At 37.2% G+C, this 19,332-nt stretch overlaps 1 protein-coding gene across 6 annotated transcripts in view; it reads right to left on the bottom strand.

Annotated features, from left to right (window-relative positions):
• CNTN3 (contactin 3) overlaps nucleotides 1-19,332 on the bottom strand; it is a 391,647-nt gene that overhangs the window by 58,106 nt on the left and 314,209 nt on the right. For all 6 annotated transcript variants that reach the window (XM_055557267.1, XM_055557268.1, XM_055557264.1 and 3 more), the window contains exons 12-13: nucleotides 18,846-18,973; nucleotides 16,376-16,551 (exon numbers count right to left, since the gene is read on the bottom strand). In XM_055557267.1, the coding sequence (XP_055413242.1) occupies nucleotides 16,376-16,551; nucleotides 18,846-18,973 (304 nt within the window). The remainder of the gene's footprint in view (nucleotides 1-16,375; nucleotides 16,552-18,845; nucleotides 18,974-19,332) is intronic.

The raw sequence follows: 19,332 nt of genomic DNA, 5'->3' as shown, positions 1-19,332 counted from the left end.
GCCCTGCTCTTAAGGTAGACCTCTCTGTCTACCTGTTTGTACTTCCTCATATTATGCTGGCTGGATTCCAAGCAAAACTGTACCAATACAACAAGGTGGAAGTGCATGCATTTTTATGAGCTAGCCTCAGCAATCACAGAGCTTCACTCCTATTTTTCTTTATCAGTTAAGGCAGTCACAAAGGTCTACCTGGGTTTAAGCGGAGAGGCATTCATTTCACCACTTGATGAGAAACAGTGTCAAAGTCATAGTGAAAGACGAGCAAATTGGGCAAAGTGTGCGTGTGTAGCCATTTTTGGAAAACACCATGAGCCACATCCCTTCAGATCCATTCTGTAGTTGCCATACTGCCTCTTTTGAGGGTAGGTGACCTACAAAGACTATACAAAATGGTCCTCTTACTTTCTGTCTTTTCCTCGGCTTCCTCCCATTAGCAGTTCTGAGAGAGGGAGAATGGTGAGTTTATAGTCTTTGTTCAAAATTCATCCTTGCAGGGTTGTTTTAAGCTGACTGTGCCAAGAAACCAAAATAGATGTAAAAAACTCCAACAACCCTGAGCTAGATGTCCTTGCATGTCAGTAGCCTGTGTGATAAGCCAGAGAAAAGATACCCACAGTCAGAGAGAATAAAATCATACTCTCTCCTAGGAGAGTCGTTCACAAAGTGATCATGCTAGCTTTATTACGACTTCAGACCAAAATATTCCAACAGTTTTCCTGATACTCCAGAAATATAGATTTTTAAAATCTCAAAGTGAAAGAAAGAAAAGTGAAAGTGAAGTTGCTCAGTCGTGTCTGACTCTTTGCAACCCCATGGACTGTAGTCTACCATGCTCCTCCATCCATAGGATTTTCCAGGCAAGAGTACTGGAGTGGGTTGTCATTTCCTTCTCCAAAATCTCAAAGTCTTCTTTAAAAATATGACAAAAAAGATGAGAGACTGAGAGAGTCAATTCCTAGGCAGGTTGATAAGAAGTCCAGGGTCCCCAAGGAGGTCTCAAGAAGGAGGAAAGGACAAATGTCTTTTTTTTTCTCTACATTCCTTAGTCTTAGTCACATAAAACGTTTTAAAATGTTATATAAATTAGTCACATAAAATGTTTTCCATAACTGATGATTATGCAACAAACAACTCTGTTTAAACTCTGTACTAAGGATTATATAATATATCTTGCTTGAGGACAAGAGTTTCTCCTTCTTGAAAACCTTCTGACTAATCCTGTTATCTTAAAATGTATATTATGGGAGTGGGTCTAGTAAGATCTTTACAACCTTGAGACATTCTTTTGATCTACTGTAATAACCAATTAAAAAGTATATAACTCCCTTACTAACACTAGCAAGGGGGGCACTCTCCATCCCCCTTTTGATGTCTATGTCAGAAGTTTTCTCTGCCCCTTTTCTTACTTTAATAAAACTCTGCTACACAAAAGCTCTTGAGTGATCCCAAAGCTAAATCTTCTTCTTTGGAGATCATGAATCCAACATCATTCACTGTAAGCTATCAAAGACAGAAGGTTGGACGTCAAATATTATCATTAGACTATTTTTCTAGTAAAAAGCATCATCTAAAATTTTCAAGTCAGTATTAATAAATGGTTTTCAAAATTAGAGTATTTACTGTAATAAAAAATAGCTAAAATTCCTGGGTTTTGTGTCTAAAATTTTCAATTGCCCCAAATGAGCCATTTATTCTTCACTTTCTTTTTCATGTCCAGATCAACTATACGGTATAATTAAATATTATGTCTTGTAAAGTAGAGTAATTTTCTTTCTGAAATTGAGACATAAAAATCCAAGCCACTATGGACAATTACAACTCAATAATAAAAAGTCAAATAACCTAATTAAAAAACAGAACAATCACCCTGACTTCTGATTTTCAACTGGCATATAAACAGTTTAGCAGTCATCACTCTGTTCTGACAACAAGTAAAAAGTTAAGCAACTCCTTTTAAATCTGACAGAGAAGTGAGGTCAAGAATAAAACCACTACCTCTAAAATGGAGAGATAATAGGCAAATACAGAGAACCACAACTTTCCAGAGCAGAAATACAACAGCAGAATTTTCCCTGGAAGCCAGTACTGGAGTAGAAAAATCTGAACTGTGATTGATGAATTTCTGGAGGGTCAGCAGAACAAGTCTAAGAGCTAACACTCCTGGGAACCCAGGACATAGGTGGTTCCCCACATTTTTCTGAGTTTTACCTCCAGGAACTCAACTGGATCATCATAGTGAATAATGATTGAAGATCTTCTCATACTTCTGGGAGGTGGGGGGGCGTAAAATGAACCATTTTGCAACAAGCCACAGCACTATATTCTTAAAAAAACAAATTTTTCCTTCAGAAGAAACTATTTTACCAGAGCCTAACCTGCTGGGGTTTTGTAATAGCCTAGTAAATCTTGTCCATGGGGTCGCATAGCATCACACATGACAGGAACACAGCACCACCACCTCTTTCTAAGAAAAATACCCAAATATAGCTTCCCACATGGGGGAAAGGAAACACACAGCTCCAGTCCCTCAGCCATCCTGTCCCACCAAATGGGTGAGGAGGAGACAAAGAACTGGTGAAGTTGATAATTCAGGAGGACAGGTTCACCAAAACAATGGGACCAAGACACATAACTAGAGAATACTCCCTCTCACTCCCATACTTTCCCACTATATTTGTAAAGCCCTATTCACTGCACTTCTTTTAGCCAGTACATCATTCATGGGTTTCAAGAGAAAACTTACACAGCATATTAAAATGCAAAAAACAACAGTATTAAGAGGTTGAATACACATCAGAACAGGCATCAGACATGGCATGAGTTATCAGACCAGAAATTTTAAAGAACTATGATTAATATGCTAAGGTATTTAATGGAAAAAAAATAGGTAGTATGCAAAAAATGGATAATGTAAGCAGAGGAATGGAGATTCTAAAAAAAAAAAAAAAAAACAAAACCAAAAAAAAACTAAAAAAGAAATGTGTAAGCTGAAGGACAAGTTCCTATCATCTATAGGAAGCAGTATAAGACAAGGCACCTGTTTTCTCAAGGACCTGTAGAGAAGAAAGTCTCCTTGAAAAACATTCTTAAAAAAAGAAAGCCAGTGATCAAAAATACTGTAAAGAGATAAGTAATGACTTCGATGGGCTCATTAGTAGACTAAACATGGCTGAGAAAACAATCTCTAAGCTTGAGGATAAAGTGTGTATGTGTGTGACAATCAAATGTTCCAAAACTTAAAAGATGAAACAACTGAAAATACAGAAGAAAATACTTAAGTACTGTAAAATGGTGGTAACAGAAGGAGAAGAAAGAAAAAAAGGAACAGAAATAACATGTGAAGCAGTGGTGATGAAGAATTTCCCAGATTTATATCTGAAATCAAACCACAGGTCTCTCTCCAGAGAGTACGAAAGTGATAAAGGCCAGAAACACAGGCCTAAATAAGAAAAGAAGAACATCAGAAAATAAGTAAGTAAAATATTCTTAATTGATCTCATAGTTTTTTTCAAAATAACAATTCACTGCTAGGAGGAAAGTGAAACTAAACATATTATTGCCATATGTAGGACCATAGAAAAAACAAGAGAATTCCAGAAAAAACATCTGCTTCATTGACTATGCTAAAACCCTGGACTGTGTGGATCACAACAAACTATGGGAAATTTTTCAAGAGACAGAAATACCATACCACCATACCTGCTTCCTAAGAAATCTGTATGCACGTCAAGAAGCAACAGTTAGAACTTGACATGGAACAATGGACTGGTTCAAATTGGGAAAGGAGTACATCAGGCTGTATATTATCACCCTGCTTATTTAACTTATATAAAGAGTACATCAGGCAAAAATCCAGGCTGCATGAAGCACAAGCTGGAATCAAGATTGCCAGGAGGAAATAACAATAACCTCAGATATGCAGATGACACCATCCTTATGATAGAAATCAAAGAGGAATTTTTCATCAACCAAAGACCTCTTGATGAAAGTGAAAGAGGAGAGTGAAAAAGCTGGCTTAAAACTCAACATTTAAAAAACCAAGATCACGGCATCAGGCCTCAGCACTTCATGGGAAATAAATGGGGGAAAAGTGGAAACAGTGACAGATTTATATCCCTGGGCTCCAAAATCACTGTGAATAGTGACTGCAGCCATGAAATTAAAAGACGCTTACTCCTTGGAAGGAAAGTTATGACCAACTTAGACAGCATATTCAAAAGCAGAGACATTACTTTGCTGATAAAGGTCTGTCTAGTCAAAGCTATGGTTTTCCCAGTAGTCATGTATAGATGTGAGAGTTGGACCATAAAGAAGGCTGAGTGCTGAAGAATTGATGCTTTTGAATTGTGGTGCTGGAAGACTCTTGAAATTTCCCTGGAGATCTCCCCTGGAGATCAACCAGTCAATCCTAAAGGAAATCAACCCTAAATATTCACTGGGAGGACTGATGCTGAAGTTGAAGCTCCAATACTTTGGCCACTTGATGCAAAGAGCCAACTCTTTGGAAAAGACCCTTATGCTGGGAAATATTGAGGGCAAGAAGAGAAAGGGACAACAGAGGAGGAGATGGTTGGATGGCATCATCGACTCAATGGATATGAGTTTGAGCTAGCTTTGTGAGATAGTGAAGGACAGTGAAGCCTGGCCTGCTGCAGTCCATGGGGTTGCAAAGAGTTGGACATGACTGAGTGACTGAACAACAACAACAAAAAGGACCTAGAAATCTTACTCCTTGATGTTTAACCAGATTGAAAACTTATGTCCATACAAAACCTGCACACAGCTTTATTCATAATTTCAAAAACTTGGAAGTGACCAAGCAGGCCTTTAGGAGGTGAGTGGTACACTATTATATCCGGTACAAAAAAAAAAAAAAAAAAGAAAACCACCTCTTAAGCCACTAAAAGATAGGGAGGAAATAAAAATGTACAGTACTAAGTGAAGTAAGTCAATCCAAAATGGCTATATATCACGTGATTACAACTACAGGACATTCTGGAAAAAGGCAAAAGTATGGAGATAGTAAAGAAAAGGCAATGGCACCCCACTCCAGTACTCTTGCCTGGCAAGTCCCATGGACGGAGGAGCCTGGTGGGCCGCAATCCATGGGGTCACGAAGAGTCGGACACGACTAAACAACTTCCCTTTCACTTTTCCCTTTCATGCATTGGAGAAGGAAATGGCAACCCACTCCAGTGTTCTTGCCTGGAGAATCCCAGGGACAGTGGAGTCTGGTGGGCTGCCATCTATGGGGTTGCACAGAGTCGGACATGACTGAAGCGACTTGGCAGCAGCAGCAGGAGCATGGAGATAGTAAAGATTATAGGATGCTAAGGGTTTTTAGGACACTCTAAAGTTGATGATGATGATACATGTAGATCTCTTTGAACATACCAAAGCTGTTTAATGGTACACTTTAAATAGTTGAATTATAAGAATTATTTCCTAAAAAAGCTTTTAAAATAATAAGTCATCAGGAATAAAAGATAATGCTGTGATTAGCAGATACCATTTACCTCCTCATTTGGTTTGACTGATTTGTTCATTTATTGGATTTGTTAGTTTTAAGCCTATTTTTGACATTTTTCAGAATGTATTCATGAACCTTTGGCTCACCCCAAAAATAAAACCAAAATTGCAAACTGCTAGTTCGTTCCTCCACTTCCAGAGATGAGATATTTTAAATTTGCAAATCATAGATACAAGCAAACACCTGTTATTTACAATGGAGGATCTGAAAGAATTATAAGCAATACTGAATGAATTATTACTGACTCAGAACTTCCTTTAGAGATTTTTTTAAAGTATCTGTACATAGCTGCATTTAGATTTTCATGTGCTGGGATATATACAAACATATTTATAGATACACAAACATACACATTAGTATCTCTTTGGTGGTAGCTTATAGTTTTCAACTGGCTAACTGGAGGATGGGTCCAATGGTGGAATCTCAGTATGTCCTAAGATCAACAGTAAACAATAGACACCCCCACCCCTGAGACAAATTCAATTCCTAAAAATTGGAGTGGTGACATTTTATAGAAGTTATGTGGGGGACAATATGAAATTAACAGCAAAATCTCCCTGAAATATTCTGTAAATATCTGCATATCTCCCAAAATTTCTCTCCCATAGCATTAGCCTAACTTCCCCAAATTTTCTAATGTTACTCTCCATGAATACTAGTTTTAAAATCTTCATATTCCTCTTCAAATTGCTACAGTTTGAATTTTCCATTCAATCCAAGAAAAGTTATGAGAACTATTAGGAAAAGAACAATACAGATTTTTTTGACTACATGAAAATGAAAAGTTTTATTCTGAATGATATAATAATAGAAAAGTTTAACACAAAAGTGGCATACTAAAAGAAGACATTTCCAGTGAATCACACTAAGATAAGATATAATTAAGAGTCTGACTATATAAAGACCTACTGTAAACCTGTAAAACAAAAGACCTGACTTCTAATGGAAGAAATGAACGGAGGATACAAATCTGCAAGGTATGGAAGAGGAACAGGAAATGGCCAGTACATACTGTGAATTTGTGTGTAATATTTCCTGCTGTGACCTAAGGAGAACACTGTCTAAAGGACACAAAAAATACGTGAGATTAAAAATCTATTATATGCAAATATCAACATCATTACTTTGTTTCTAGCAGAAATAAAATAGGTCTGATTTAACTGATGGTTGTCTTGAAGCAACGTGTTTTGCTTTTGCGATCTGGGGAAGTCATTCTCTATTGCTAGATTTAAAATAATTTTTTGAATATTCTTCTGTATAATAATTCAGGCAGCTGGGCTTTTGTAAATTTCTTGAGCTAGAAATTAGGTAAATTTTTTTTGTTTTCTGCAGAAGTTTCATGCATTTTATAAGTCAGTAGTAAGCCCCGAATTTTCTTGATTTGGAGGAGTCTGTTATAATTCTGAATCTTCCTTAAGTATCCAAGTTACTAATAAGCAAAATGGAAAGATTCTCAATTTTACTGTTTATTCTGAGAAATGAGACACTGTTCATAAAGAGATAACACTTCTCAACCATCTGCTTGGGAATTTTTTTATTTAAAAACCTCAAGGGAAAAAATGTGTGGAAACGACCGGGGAAACAGGCACCCTCCTGCTCTGCTGATAAAGCTGTGAATTGTTGCAGTTTTCCTAGAGAATACTTTAGAAACAATCCTACCAGCCTTGCTAGTTGTAGTAACCGCAACAACAGCAGCAGCAAGAGCTAACACAAATTGGTCTAAGTATTTTATGCATACCTTAGAATAAATTACTATTATCATGCTAGTTTTATAGATGAGTAGATAAAAGTTTTATAGATGAGGCAAAGAAAGATAAACAACAGTTCACAGGAGAATGAAACAGGTTACAAGAGTTGGAATTTTGAGTGCAGATGATTCAATGATGTAACTATATGTATAATTCCAATCCTATCCAGCAATTCATACCTGAACACATATCCTCCAGAAAACAACCTGGGAATTGCTGACAAAGTGTCATTACTCTTCTTTCAGAACACTGTAAACTTTTCTTTTCTTTACCTCAGAATTGTCCCAAGTGGAATCTGACTGATAGTCATTTTGGAACCATGGAAAAATCTAAGAAAAATGAAAAGCCTTACGATATATAGCTCTTATATTTCATCTAGGAGCACTGATGGTGTTTATTATTCTTTCCCTGTGTTTCTCTACATCCACCCATTCATCCTAAGAAAGTACTGTAGCTGGCTTTATTTAGACCTTCTGCACTTGTGCAAATTATTAGCATATATTTTAATCTATCTTTTGAAGGACATTTTTGTATACTTTTCATTGGTTATTGTTGACACATAAGTAAGTCTATTGCTTTTTGTAAATTTATTTTCTATCACAGTAGTTGACTGAACTTTGGTTAGTTTTAAAAATTTTTAGAGTTGATACTATTCGGTTTTGAGAAGCCCTAGTAAGTCGGACACGACTGAAGTGACTTAGCAGCAGCAGCGGCAGCAGTATTTTGTTCTCCAATAATGATAATTCTGTCTCCTTATTTCACAATTTAGACATTTATTCTTGTTCATATCAACTGTATTGGCCCAAAACCCTCCAAATGGATTTAAGGTAATGGTCTATGTGAAAGTCGCTCAGTCATGTCCAACTCTCCACAACCTCATGGACTATACAGTCCATGGAATTCTCTAGGCCAGAATACTGGAGTGGGTAGCCTTTCCCTTCTCCGGGGGATCTTCCCAACCCAGGGATCGAACCCAGGTTTCCCGCATTGCAGGCAGATTCTTTACCAGCTGAGCCACAAGGGAAGCCTGAGAATACTTGAGTGGGTAGTCTATCCCTTCTCCAGCAGATGTTCCTGACCCAGGAATCGAACTAGGGTCTCCTGCATTGCAGGCGGATTCTTTACCAACTGAGCTATCAGTTAAGTCCAAGGTAATGGTACTGGTGTGTATTTTGTCTTGTTCCTGGTTTAAATAAAAGGATTCCTGGCATTTCCTTTAAAGATATTTTTGAGGTGTGAAGAAGCAATTATTTCTTCCTATATTGGTCATTAATTTTATTGAATGTCTTATAAATGTCCATTGAGGATACAGTGGTCTATGTTATTATATTTATTGATATGAAGCATGCACATTTCTGAAACCATCACTGAGTACTTATAAAGTTTATTCTTTTAGTATAATGTTCAGATTTTATTAGGACTTCCCTGGTAGCTCAGATGGTAAAGCATCTGCCTACAATGTGGAGACCCAGGTTCGATCCCTGGGTCAGGAAGATCCTCTGCAGAAGGAAATGGCAACCCACTCCAGTACTCTTGCCTAGAAAATCCCATGGACAGAGGAGCCTGGTAGGCTACAGTCCATGGGGTTGCAGAGAGTCGGACATGACTGAGCAACTAAACTTTTCAAATTTTTTTTGCTAAAATCTTATTTAGGTTTTCACACTATAATCATGAAATTGATTCAAATTTACTAATTTTTTGTAATCTTGCCAGGTTTTGTCCTCAGGAATATACTAGCCTAACAAAATAAATTAGAAAGATTTAAAACTTTTTATATTTTCAAATAGCTTATATAACAATTTATCTATTGCCAAAAAATTGAAAAAAATTACCAGTAAAACTCTAGTTTTAGAATCCTTTTTTGTGGGGGCAGGGGGTTACACAGTTTTTTTTATGATTATGGATTTACAAAGGAATTCTTATTAATATTGATCATTTATATTCTTCCCAAAAGTTTATATTTAATTGAGTTTTCATACATATGACTTGAACATGGAATGCTGTTTATTAATTCTTTCTTACCTATCACATTCTCTTTCTCATTTCTAATTTTAGCTGTTTTAACAGCTGTATTCTTCATTAGTATCTTTCAGAGCTCAATCATTGCTCTTGGCCATTCCTCCATCCTTCCATTTCTTCCTCTATCTATCTCCTTTCTATATAATTGTTTTGTTATTTTTATTTCCTAAAATTCACAAGGGTGTGAAAAGGATGAAAAAGAAGGTATATTTTTTAATTTTAGGATCAATGTTTTATATGTATGTTACTTCCATTATGAAATAGTTTTTTTCTAATTTTTGGCAAACTATCTGTTGATGGTTAAAAGAGGAATTCTCAGACTACGTGATAATTTTGTTTCTCACTTTTCTCTTTGTTTCTGACTTGATACATTTTAATGGCATATTAATTAGACTATTATGATTCATGATTATTATCTTTATGGCAGAGCAAACTTTTTACAAAATAAATTTCCTTTTTTACGTTAAAGGTTTGCCTTGAATTACTATTGTTTTTTGAAATTAACACTTCTTAGCCTTTTTTTTTTTTTCTGTTAAATATGACTGATAAGTATTTGCACATCTTTTCACTCATAGTGTTGGTTTTGTTTTAACTCTGGCTGTTTTTATGGATTTTAGCTCAAGTTACAAGTTACTTGGTCTGACTTCTGCTCATCTTATAAATTTAAATCTTTTTTTTTTAAATTTTATTTTATTTTTAAACTTTACATAATTGTATTAGTTTTGCCAAATATCAATCTTGCAGGGTTTCTACTAGGGGTTGAGCTTAATAAACACTGTATATAATAAACACATTCCTGAGATACTAATCACACCTTAATAAGGAACTGAGCCTATATGCCTGGGTGGGCAAATGATGAGCTAGTGAAACAAGCTCAACTTCAGCTATTTTGTGCAATTCCCTTTTTCCAACAGGCATCGGAGAATTCTTATTTTTTCATCCCCAAATAGTTTTGTGGGAGGAATTGTGAGGGGCTATTGTACTATGCTCAAGATGAATAAAAATAATTCTTCTGGTAGAATCACCAACTTTTATGGGCTCATTGCTGAATACAGTCTCCTAATGATCTTTCCAAGTCAGCTGATATTTTGAATTTGGACAAGGTATAACATTTATATGACACTCTAAGTGGAAGATGTTTAAAAACACAGTGTATTACCACTGGTACTGTTTGGAATGAGTGCTTTGCCTTGGTTCTGTATTTCAAATGCACATAAAACCTCCTACAGAATTTCGTATCGTAAAATAACTGGTATTTTCAAACCCTTAGTCATCATACCCAAATAATTCTATGAAATTAATCAAGTCAAAGTGACCATATTGTGTTATTACACACAAAGGATTTCTTTCAAAGATACTCTTTCCTGCCGTCGAGAGCTGGGAAATACATCAAGACTCAGGCTCACAAGGACTGGCTGTCGCTCGACTGTGATTGTGGCCCGTGGGAGATAAATCACACTGAAGGCAGTCAGTTCGATGAGTGGCAGATTGGTTGTCACTGCTAAACCTCTTATTGCTTCCAGTGACTTTTATCCACACACATTCTAATCCATCACAGATCCAATTCCACAAACCGTGTATAAAGCTCTACAGCTTGGCTCTATACATTCCTCATTTCTAAACTATCTGCCCCACATCAGGTTTATCAAATATACAGGGGACTCATGAGATGTTTAGGTTTGAAAGTTTCAAGCTATAGTCAGTCTCCATTATGTAATATGTCTAAGTCCAAAAGTTAACTTATCACAGCAAGCCAAATTATTTTTGAACGTTCTTAAAAGCATACTTAAGTTGTCAGGCCCTTAAATCCTTAGGTACCAGCCAATAATGTTCTTTCATTTCTCCTGTGCTTGGGGCTATAACCTTTTTCTTGTCAGTAGAAGCTTAGATATATTTAAAAGCAGAGAAAGAACGATGCTATGCTGGGTACTGGGTGAATGATGCAATTCCTCTTTTTTCTTTCTCCTTTTCTCTTTTTCTTTTATTTCCTTTTTTTTTTTGGAGGGGGAGTGAATGGAATAGAGTTCTGTTGATTAAACATGGGTATGATAGAATGCTACTGTAAACACACTGTTGGGACTGTGTCTCATCCTATTACTGTGCATATATGAAATTTAAGTGTATACACAAACCCACATACATTCTTACCTACATATACACAACTACATATGAAGATATCTAGACACAGGCAAAAGGAGAGAGAACAGTATTCTTGGAAGAGGGATCAATGTGTGCAAAATCTCGTGGTGGGAGGGAATGTGGCAAATACTAAAAAGTTTTGGGAAAAGCAACCAGAAAATGGGGAACATAAAGGACCCCAGACAAGGGCATCATCTAGTGAGCAAGAGGATCTAGATCTCACCTGTACCTGAACACAAACTCCTGCTTCTATATTTAGACCACATGGCGCCTGCAAACAAAATTTGCTTGGCCAACAGTGGACTTAAGCGGAAGCCTTTTACTGTTGACTGAGTTATACAACTTTGATTTGTCCTATGGAACAAAGCCTGTATTTGACCTATATTTCTCCTTGGTGATGTGTCAATTTGCTTTGCACAATTAGCTTAACAAGCTTTTCTGAATGTTATACATTCTGACAGAGCAGAAACCTGAACTGCAGTTGAGACAGGAGGTAAGGAGGCGGGACACAACAATAAGATTAATGAAGCAGGGGTGCAGCCTTTAGGATGTGATAAAAACTGGATGGAACTGGTTGAATGCAAGGTGGAATGGAGAACAGTCTGGTCACTGACTTTTAGCTCATTGTATCTTCATTACAACACTCAAAACCAGTCTCTTGTGCACCATGAGAATTCCGAGGTGGACCATAAAAGATCAAAAAGTGGGCAGTAGCCCAGTTCCTGGGGATCTGCATCCTTCCCTGGAATAGTTAGAATATTCTTCCGAATCCTTACAGCATGCAATTACTCAGTCCATAAAAACCAACAATCCCATGCCCTGGGGCCCCTCTCACTTTCTGAGGAGGTCCCCGTTCTGCCTATGGAATATCTGTCTCTCTAAATAAATTTGCTTTCACTTTACTCTGGCTTGCTCTTGAATTCTTTTCTTCATGAAGCCAATGACCCTCATTTGGTGACCTGTATTGGACATGACAATTTCCTCTCCTCCAACAGCCATCACACTCCTTTGGCATGATGTACAAGTCTATACAACAGATTTAATCTAAATTGTTAGAGGTTGTTTTGAGCTTCTGGGTTTTTCTCGAAAGGTGTGTGCTTTTTATAACAAATGAATACTGAGTACTCAGAGTAGTCTCAAGGACAAGTGGCTGAAATAGTTTAAAGCTGTATGCTTGATTTTCCATTTTTTAAATTCTTTCTCTCTTTTTCTTAAAAAAAAAAAATGGTTCTTAGACTATCCAGCTTTCTAGACAACTTTCCCACTTGGCAACTCCTCCTTCACATTCTATTGCTTTTGAAAACAGGGAATCTATCTATGAACACAATGTGATAAAAGAAAAGCAGACTTTCTAGATATTAATGTGGATGCTGCAATGAACACACAATCAGAGGATAAAGTGTTGTTATGTGACTCCCTTCTCATGCAACAGAAAACTAATTTATTTAATAGCCTGTGCTTAAGAGTAATGTCATCTTGTAGGGCTTACCATTTTACATTGATGGGAGAATATTAAGTTAACTAATGTGACAAGTCAATAAAAAATTCATAGGCTGTGATCAAGGATGTTAGAAAAAGAACAGAATTGGCAAGTGATAGGGTTAATTCATGAAATTGCATGGTTCAGATACCCGACTCTTGTAGAGAGATGGCTGACTTAATACTTTTTATGTAGAACCTATCAGCAGCACAGCAGCAGTTAAGTAACATTATTATCTTGAATATTCTCAATTCTAAGATCCTCTTAAGAAAGCAGCTGTCTACTTCAGTCTTAGCAAATGTTTCTTTGAGTATGTCTGATGCATATAAAATCAAAATACTTTGAATTTTTAGTATATCAACATATATTTCTTTAGCATTAGCTCAGATAGAGGACATTGTATTGGATAAAATATTATCAACAGTTTAAAATCCAGAGGATAAATCACAAATACTGTTATCTACAATATGCAGAAAAGCAAAAGTTTTAAATCAAATTCTTTATGAATTAGAGTAAGAGCTGGGTTACAGGAGAAGCATTTTTCTGATTGGATAAGCAATTATTGTGAAGGTAACATTCTTGCCCTTTTTTTTTTTTTCTCCCCATTGCCTCCCCTCCAAGAAAATGCAAATGATAAACCCTAAGCATGGAGTAAAGAGCTGGCAGAGGATACTGGCATATGCCTTTTCCTGTTGTGATAGAAGAGATTGGTAATTTTTAAAAAAAGCATTTAAAGCAATAGTGAAAGAAATGGTAATGCTTTGTAGCAACTGATGAAGTTCTTGAAAGCCTTGAATTGGTCAGAACAATTTGGAAAGTTAACTAGAACTTTGAAAACAAAACAAGCCAGATGACAAAATAGAAACAGCATTGAAATTGCACTTAACTGTGGCTAGATATCTAAACATCTCCAATTTCTTGAAGACCATTTGTAGAGGGTCAGCAGGGCTGCTATAACACAGTAACATGAGCTAGGGGGTTCAAACAACAGAACTTTATCCTCTTAGAGTTTTGGAGCCAGAAATCTGAAATCAAGATCTCTCTCCAAAATTTCTAGAATAAGACCCTTCCCTGCCTCTTCCAGGTTCTGGCAACTCCAGGAACTCTAGGACTTGTGGAAGCATAACTTCACAGTGCCTGCCTCCATCTTCACAGGGCCATTTCCCCTGTGTCTATGACTTCACAAGGTGATCTTCTCTCTGTGTGTTTGTCTGTGTACAAATTTCCGCTGTCTTATAAGGACAACAGTCATACTGGATTAGGGTCCATCCTATTCTAGTATGACATCACCATAACTTCACTAACTATTTCTGCAACAACCCTTTCCAAATAAGGTCACATTCTGAGGTACTAGTGTAAAGGACAAACTCTTTCTGTGTTACCTTTACGGTCAACTACTCTACACACACTTAGAACACCAAATGTGTGTGTCTTCCATATCAGGCAAATTTCCAACACTAGGTCTGGTAATTCAATTACAGGCAGTCCTATAATTCAATTCTGGTATTAACTGCCTGGAGATGGCATCAGATTGAGTCTCAGATTGCCATTTGTACTCCTCACCAATCACTTATAAACTGATGTTCCCATGATGTGCTCCTTGGGCTCAATAATGTGCTAGAAGGACTCACAGAACTCAGGGTAGTACTTATTTATTTTATGACGCTTTAAACATTAATGCCATAAAGGATCATTAAGAATGCATCTAAACATCCAGAGGAAGAGATATAGGGTGAGATCCTGAGGTGTTTCAAGTGCAAGAATTTCTATCCCAGTGGATGTGGGGTGTGTCACCCACGAAGCATGTAGCTATGTTCACCAACTCAGAAGCTCTCTGTGGTGAAAAGTACTTTACTTTTGGGTTGCTTATGGGAGCATCATCACATAGGCCTGGTCAATCATAAATTCAATCCCCAACCCTTCCCTCCTTCCTGAAGGATGGGGATGGGGTAGGGAGTGCTGAAATTCCAGGCTTCTAATCATGGCTTGGTCTTTCTCATGACCATCCTGAAGCTATCCAGGAGCCCACAGATTCACTTCATTAGGGCAAAAGAGGTTTCATCACCCTGGAAACTCTAAAGATTTTAGAAGCTCTTTGCTAGGAACCAGGGACAAAGACTAATAATTCTATTTCACAGCTAGGCTTTAGGATTAGAACAGATCTTTTAAGGGGACACCATTCAGGTGGCTCAATTGTAAGGAATCTGCTGGCCAGTGCAGGAGACACACGAGACACAGGTTCGACTTTGGGTTGGGAAGATCCCCTGGAGAAGAAAATGGCAATCCTCTCCAGGATTTTTGCCAGGAAAATTCCACAGACAGAGGAGCCTAGCAGACTACAGTCCATGGGGTTGCAAAGAGTCGGAAACGACTGAGCATACACACACACATTCAAGTTTTAACACCATCCTTTGAAATTGCACACAATCCTGACACATTACTAGGCCCATGTATATACATATGTACTTTTAATAAATACTTTCAAATGAATATAGATGAATTAACCATCATATTGTTTTGTCCATAAAGAGAAAACCCAGACTTCATAATGATGCACCACTGACATCTTAGCCAAAATGAGTGAAGATAATCTTGTGTCGATGCAAACTGGCTGGCAAGGAAAGCTGGCCTTGTGATTCTGGATTCACAGACATGTGGCCAGGTATGAGGTCTGCTGTTTAACTCTGAGTGGTTCACAACACTGAGTCCCTTCTCAGCAGTTCTCCTCAATGTGCCTATTTTCCCTTGAAATTTATAATTCTTCCTCAAGTAGAACCATCACACATGAGGTTAAAAAATGGACCATAAGAAAATATATGGGTAATTTGGGGACTCACATATTTAAACTTGGATCTAAGTTTCACCACTAACCAGCTCAGTGACATTGGGCAGATTAATAAGTTTACAAATCCTTGGTTTAAACACCTGCAAAATGACAATTCTTACCACTAACATCCAGCACCACTGTAAGAATTAACTGGGATGAAGAACCTGGCCTGATAAATTGGAAGCACTTCATAAATGTAAACTTCATTCAATTTCATAACATTTTATGTTGAAAATAAACACTTGCATAAGAACACCTTCCCTTCTGGAAGGGAATACTCATGACAAAAGTATCACAAAGTACTGTTAACACAAACACGAATTTATGTTTATGGATGTTTGGCAAAACTAATACAGTGTTTCAGCTTTAAAAATAAAATAAAATTTAAAAAAAAGTAATATTTAACATAAACACAACAAACATTAATTTTAAATAAAATTATAATTTACAGATTGAAGTAAATGTGATCACTTTCTGGTATGATAAAGTTAGATCACAGATCACTACAGAATTGAAACCCTAGTTGTCTCAAAGAACAAACATTACTGGCACAACATGTATGTCCCTGATGTTTCTATGGGGACAAAACATCAGAGATGTGTAAAAAGCAGGAGGAAACTGTCACGACTTACCCCACCAACTTTCTCAAAGTGAGATCCATCTTTCCTAAAATCTGCGAGGGCCCCATTGAAATACCAGGTAAACATGGCAGCTAACAGGGGGTCATGTTGCACCTGGCAGGGCAAAATGACGCTCTCACCCACGGAGACATCCATGTTGGACGGTGCCAAGGTTATTCTCGTTGGTTCTATTGGGGAAACAATAAAGTGTTAAGCAAAGCTTCAGCATTTTTATTTCAATAAAAGCAATTTTCACAGGCAGATTGTTAATCTCACTTATAGTATGCATGTTTGTGTAGGTATATATATGTTTGTGTGTGTGTGTGTGTAAATATACCTCTATATAATGAAAAGTCTTCAGGATTAAAACAGACATTTTGATGAAGATCCATAATATATTTCACTGCACACACAAATTCTTGTTAAAAGAATTAGGATATCTAAACCTATAGGCTATAGAAGTTTAAAAATTAAAGTCACCTGTAAACAAGAGTTATAATACTATTACAAAATCAATTTCATTTTAGTTTTATTGCTTCATGAAATATAAGAGTAGAAATAGAAATCACTGCATTTTCAATGATTGGAAAATATACTACTACCAAGATTTAAATAGACTCAAAACTTTTGAGATAGTACAAAAAAAAAAAAATGATGTTTAGAATAGTTAGGATACTTAGTTAAAATGCTAATTAATTTGTTTCTTCCCAAATGCAAATATCCACATGTGCATTTCTGTCATCACAGTCCTTCCAACTTTTATGAATTCAAAGTTCTCTGACTCCACTTTTCCATTGCTACTCCCCGTTTCTTGCTCCATGTCAGCAAAAGTCTTCAAAAGAGTCATTTACTATGTTTTCTACAACAGCAATCTCCTGATGCTCCTCCTACCCCATCCTGTAGGACCTCAGCCTTTCTCATCTTGGTTGTTTTGGCTGATATTCTTCCTGTTGTTCACCACATACCCTCCGGGAATGCTTCCCTGAGCACTCATATCCAGTTTGTCAGCCATGCCAGTGACTCCACACTCAGAATATATTTAGATTTGAATGCCTTCTGTCCATCAGCTGCTGCCGCCACTCTCACTGTGGTCATTATCACTCCCGCCTGGATTACTGCAGTGTCTCCTGGGACTCCTCCCACTTCGGCCCTTGACTCTCCATAGTCTGTTCTCTACTGAGCAGTGAAGAGTAAACCTTTAAATATACAGTTTCCATCATTTCATTTCTCTGCTCAAAACTCTGCACCGGTCTCTACTTTTCACTCCAACTAAAACCTTAGTCCAACTAAGTGCTAACAAGGGTTACAGAACCTCTATAGGATTGTCCCTAAGAAACCAACTGAATTCCTTCATCTCCATGAAATCTTGGTTCACATCTCTCCTTTTCTGATCACCTGGTTTCATGCTCCAGCTTATGTTTCTCAAACACTCCTCTGGTATTTTCTGCTTGTGTGAATTTTGTTTTCCGTGTAAGTATTTCCTTGCTTTACATTCCTTGCAGTATACTTATATCCTGCTTATTTTCTTCATACCTCTGGAAGAAGGCACAGTGCATGTGCGCAGCATCTGTGTCAGTTTGTTTACTGAATAACCCAAGCATGTTGTTGTGCTCTGTTAGCTGCTCAGTTGTGTCTGACTCTTTGCAACCCCATGGACTATAGCCTGCCAGGGTCCTCTATCCATGGAATTCTCTAGGTAAGAATATTGGAGTAGGTTGCCATTGCCTTTTCCAGGGGATCTTTCCCAACACAGGGATCAAAACTGTATCTCTTGAGTCTCCTGCATTGGCAGGCAGATTCTTTACCACTGCACCAGCTGGGAAGGATAACCCAAGCATGGTAGGTACTCAATGTTTTTCTTCGATGAATAAATGAACAAAAATACAATCACAACTCTAAGTAACTCTGACTGATAGCAAGGGTTATTTCAGGGATTTAAACATCTGCAGAAAATATTAAAGATATTGAAAAGGGAAAAAGTGTACAAAAGATTTGACATAATAGAATAGCATAAAATAAAAGTATAGGAGCAGCACATGCTACCTGCAGTTCTATTGACCATTACTCCAACTAGTAACTCGTGGATTCCCGGTACACACTGTGATGTCTAAGGAAATATTAAGAACTGTTCTATGACTGTCACTTGTTAAAGATAGTGAAAGTGTGGAACTGTTAGTCACTTACTCATCTCCAACTCTTTACAAACCCATGGACTGTAGCTCACCAGGCTCCTCTGTCCATGGAATTCTCCATGCAAGAATATTGGAGTGGGTAGCCATTTCTTTCTCCAAGGGATCTCCCTGACCCATGGATCTAACCCGGGTTTCCTGCATTGCAGGTAGATTCTCTCCCATCTGAGCCAAACACAAGGCCGACCTTTATAGTGCACTGCATATCATGAGAAACATTTTTTCCCTTTGATCTTAGTAAGAAGGCACACAGCATATCCCTATGTAAAGAAGTCTTCAAGAAAGGCACCTACCTGTAACAACCAAGTGTGTTGTGCCATTTGCTTTCCCAAACTGGTTTTCAGCTATGCAGGTATAAATTCCAGCATCAGCTTTAGTTACATTGACAATTTTGAGTCCTCCATCATTTAGAAAAGAAGTTCTAAAGGAAATACAAATGAAACAAATAAATGTCTAGAAGTCACTTTTTTCCCCAAAGTAAACAGAATTTTTTAACAGAAGTATCACCTTTAGCTACTATATTTAAAGCAAGATAAAGCAGCCCCTTAGCTTTCTTGGGTATAAAAAAAGTTAAAACAAAAGACTGTTCTATACATCAGTGTCTCTTCTGCTGTCTCATATACAGGGTTATCGTTACCATCTTTCTAAATTCCATATATATGCGTTAGTATACCGTATTGGTGTTTTTCTTTCTGGCTTACTTCACTCTGTATAATAGGCTCCAGTTTCATCCACTTCATTAGAACTGATTCAAATGTATTCTTTTTAATGGCTGAGTAA

The sequence above is a fragment of the Bubalus kerabau genome, chromosome 20 (assembly GCF_029407905.1).
Source record: "Bubalus kerabau isolate K-KA32 ecotype Philippines breed swamp buffalo chromosome 20, PCC_UOA_SB_1v2, whole genome shotgun sequence".
Taxonomy (NCBI): Eukaryota; Metazoa; Chordata; class Mammalia; order Artiodactyla; family Bovidae; genus Bubalus; species Bubalus kerabau.
The sequence above is the reverse complement of the archived record's forward strand: the minus strand, read 5'-3'. Positions and strand labels throughout refer to the sequence as shown.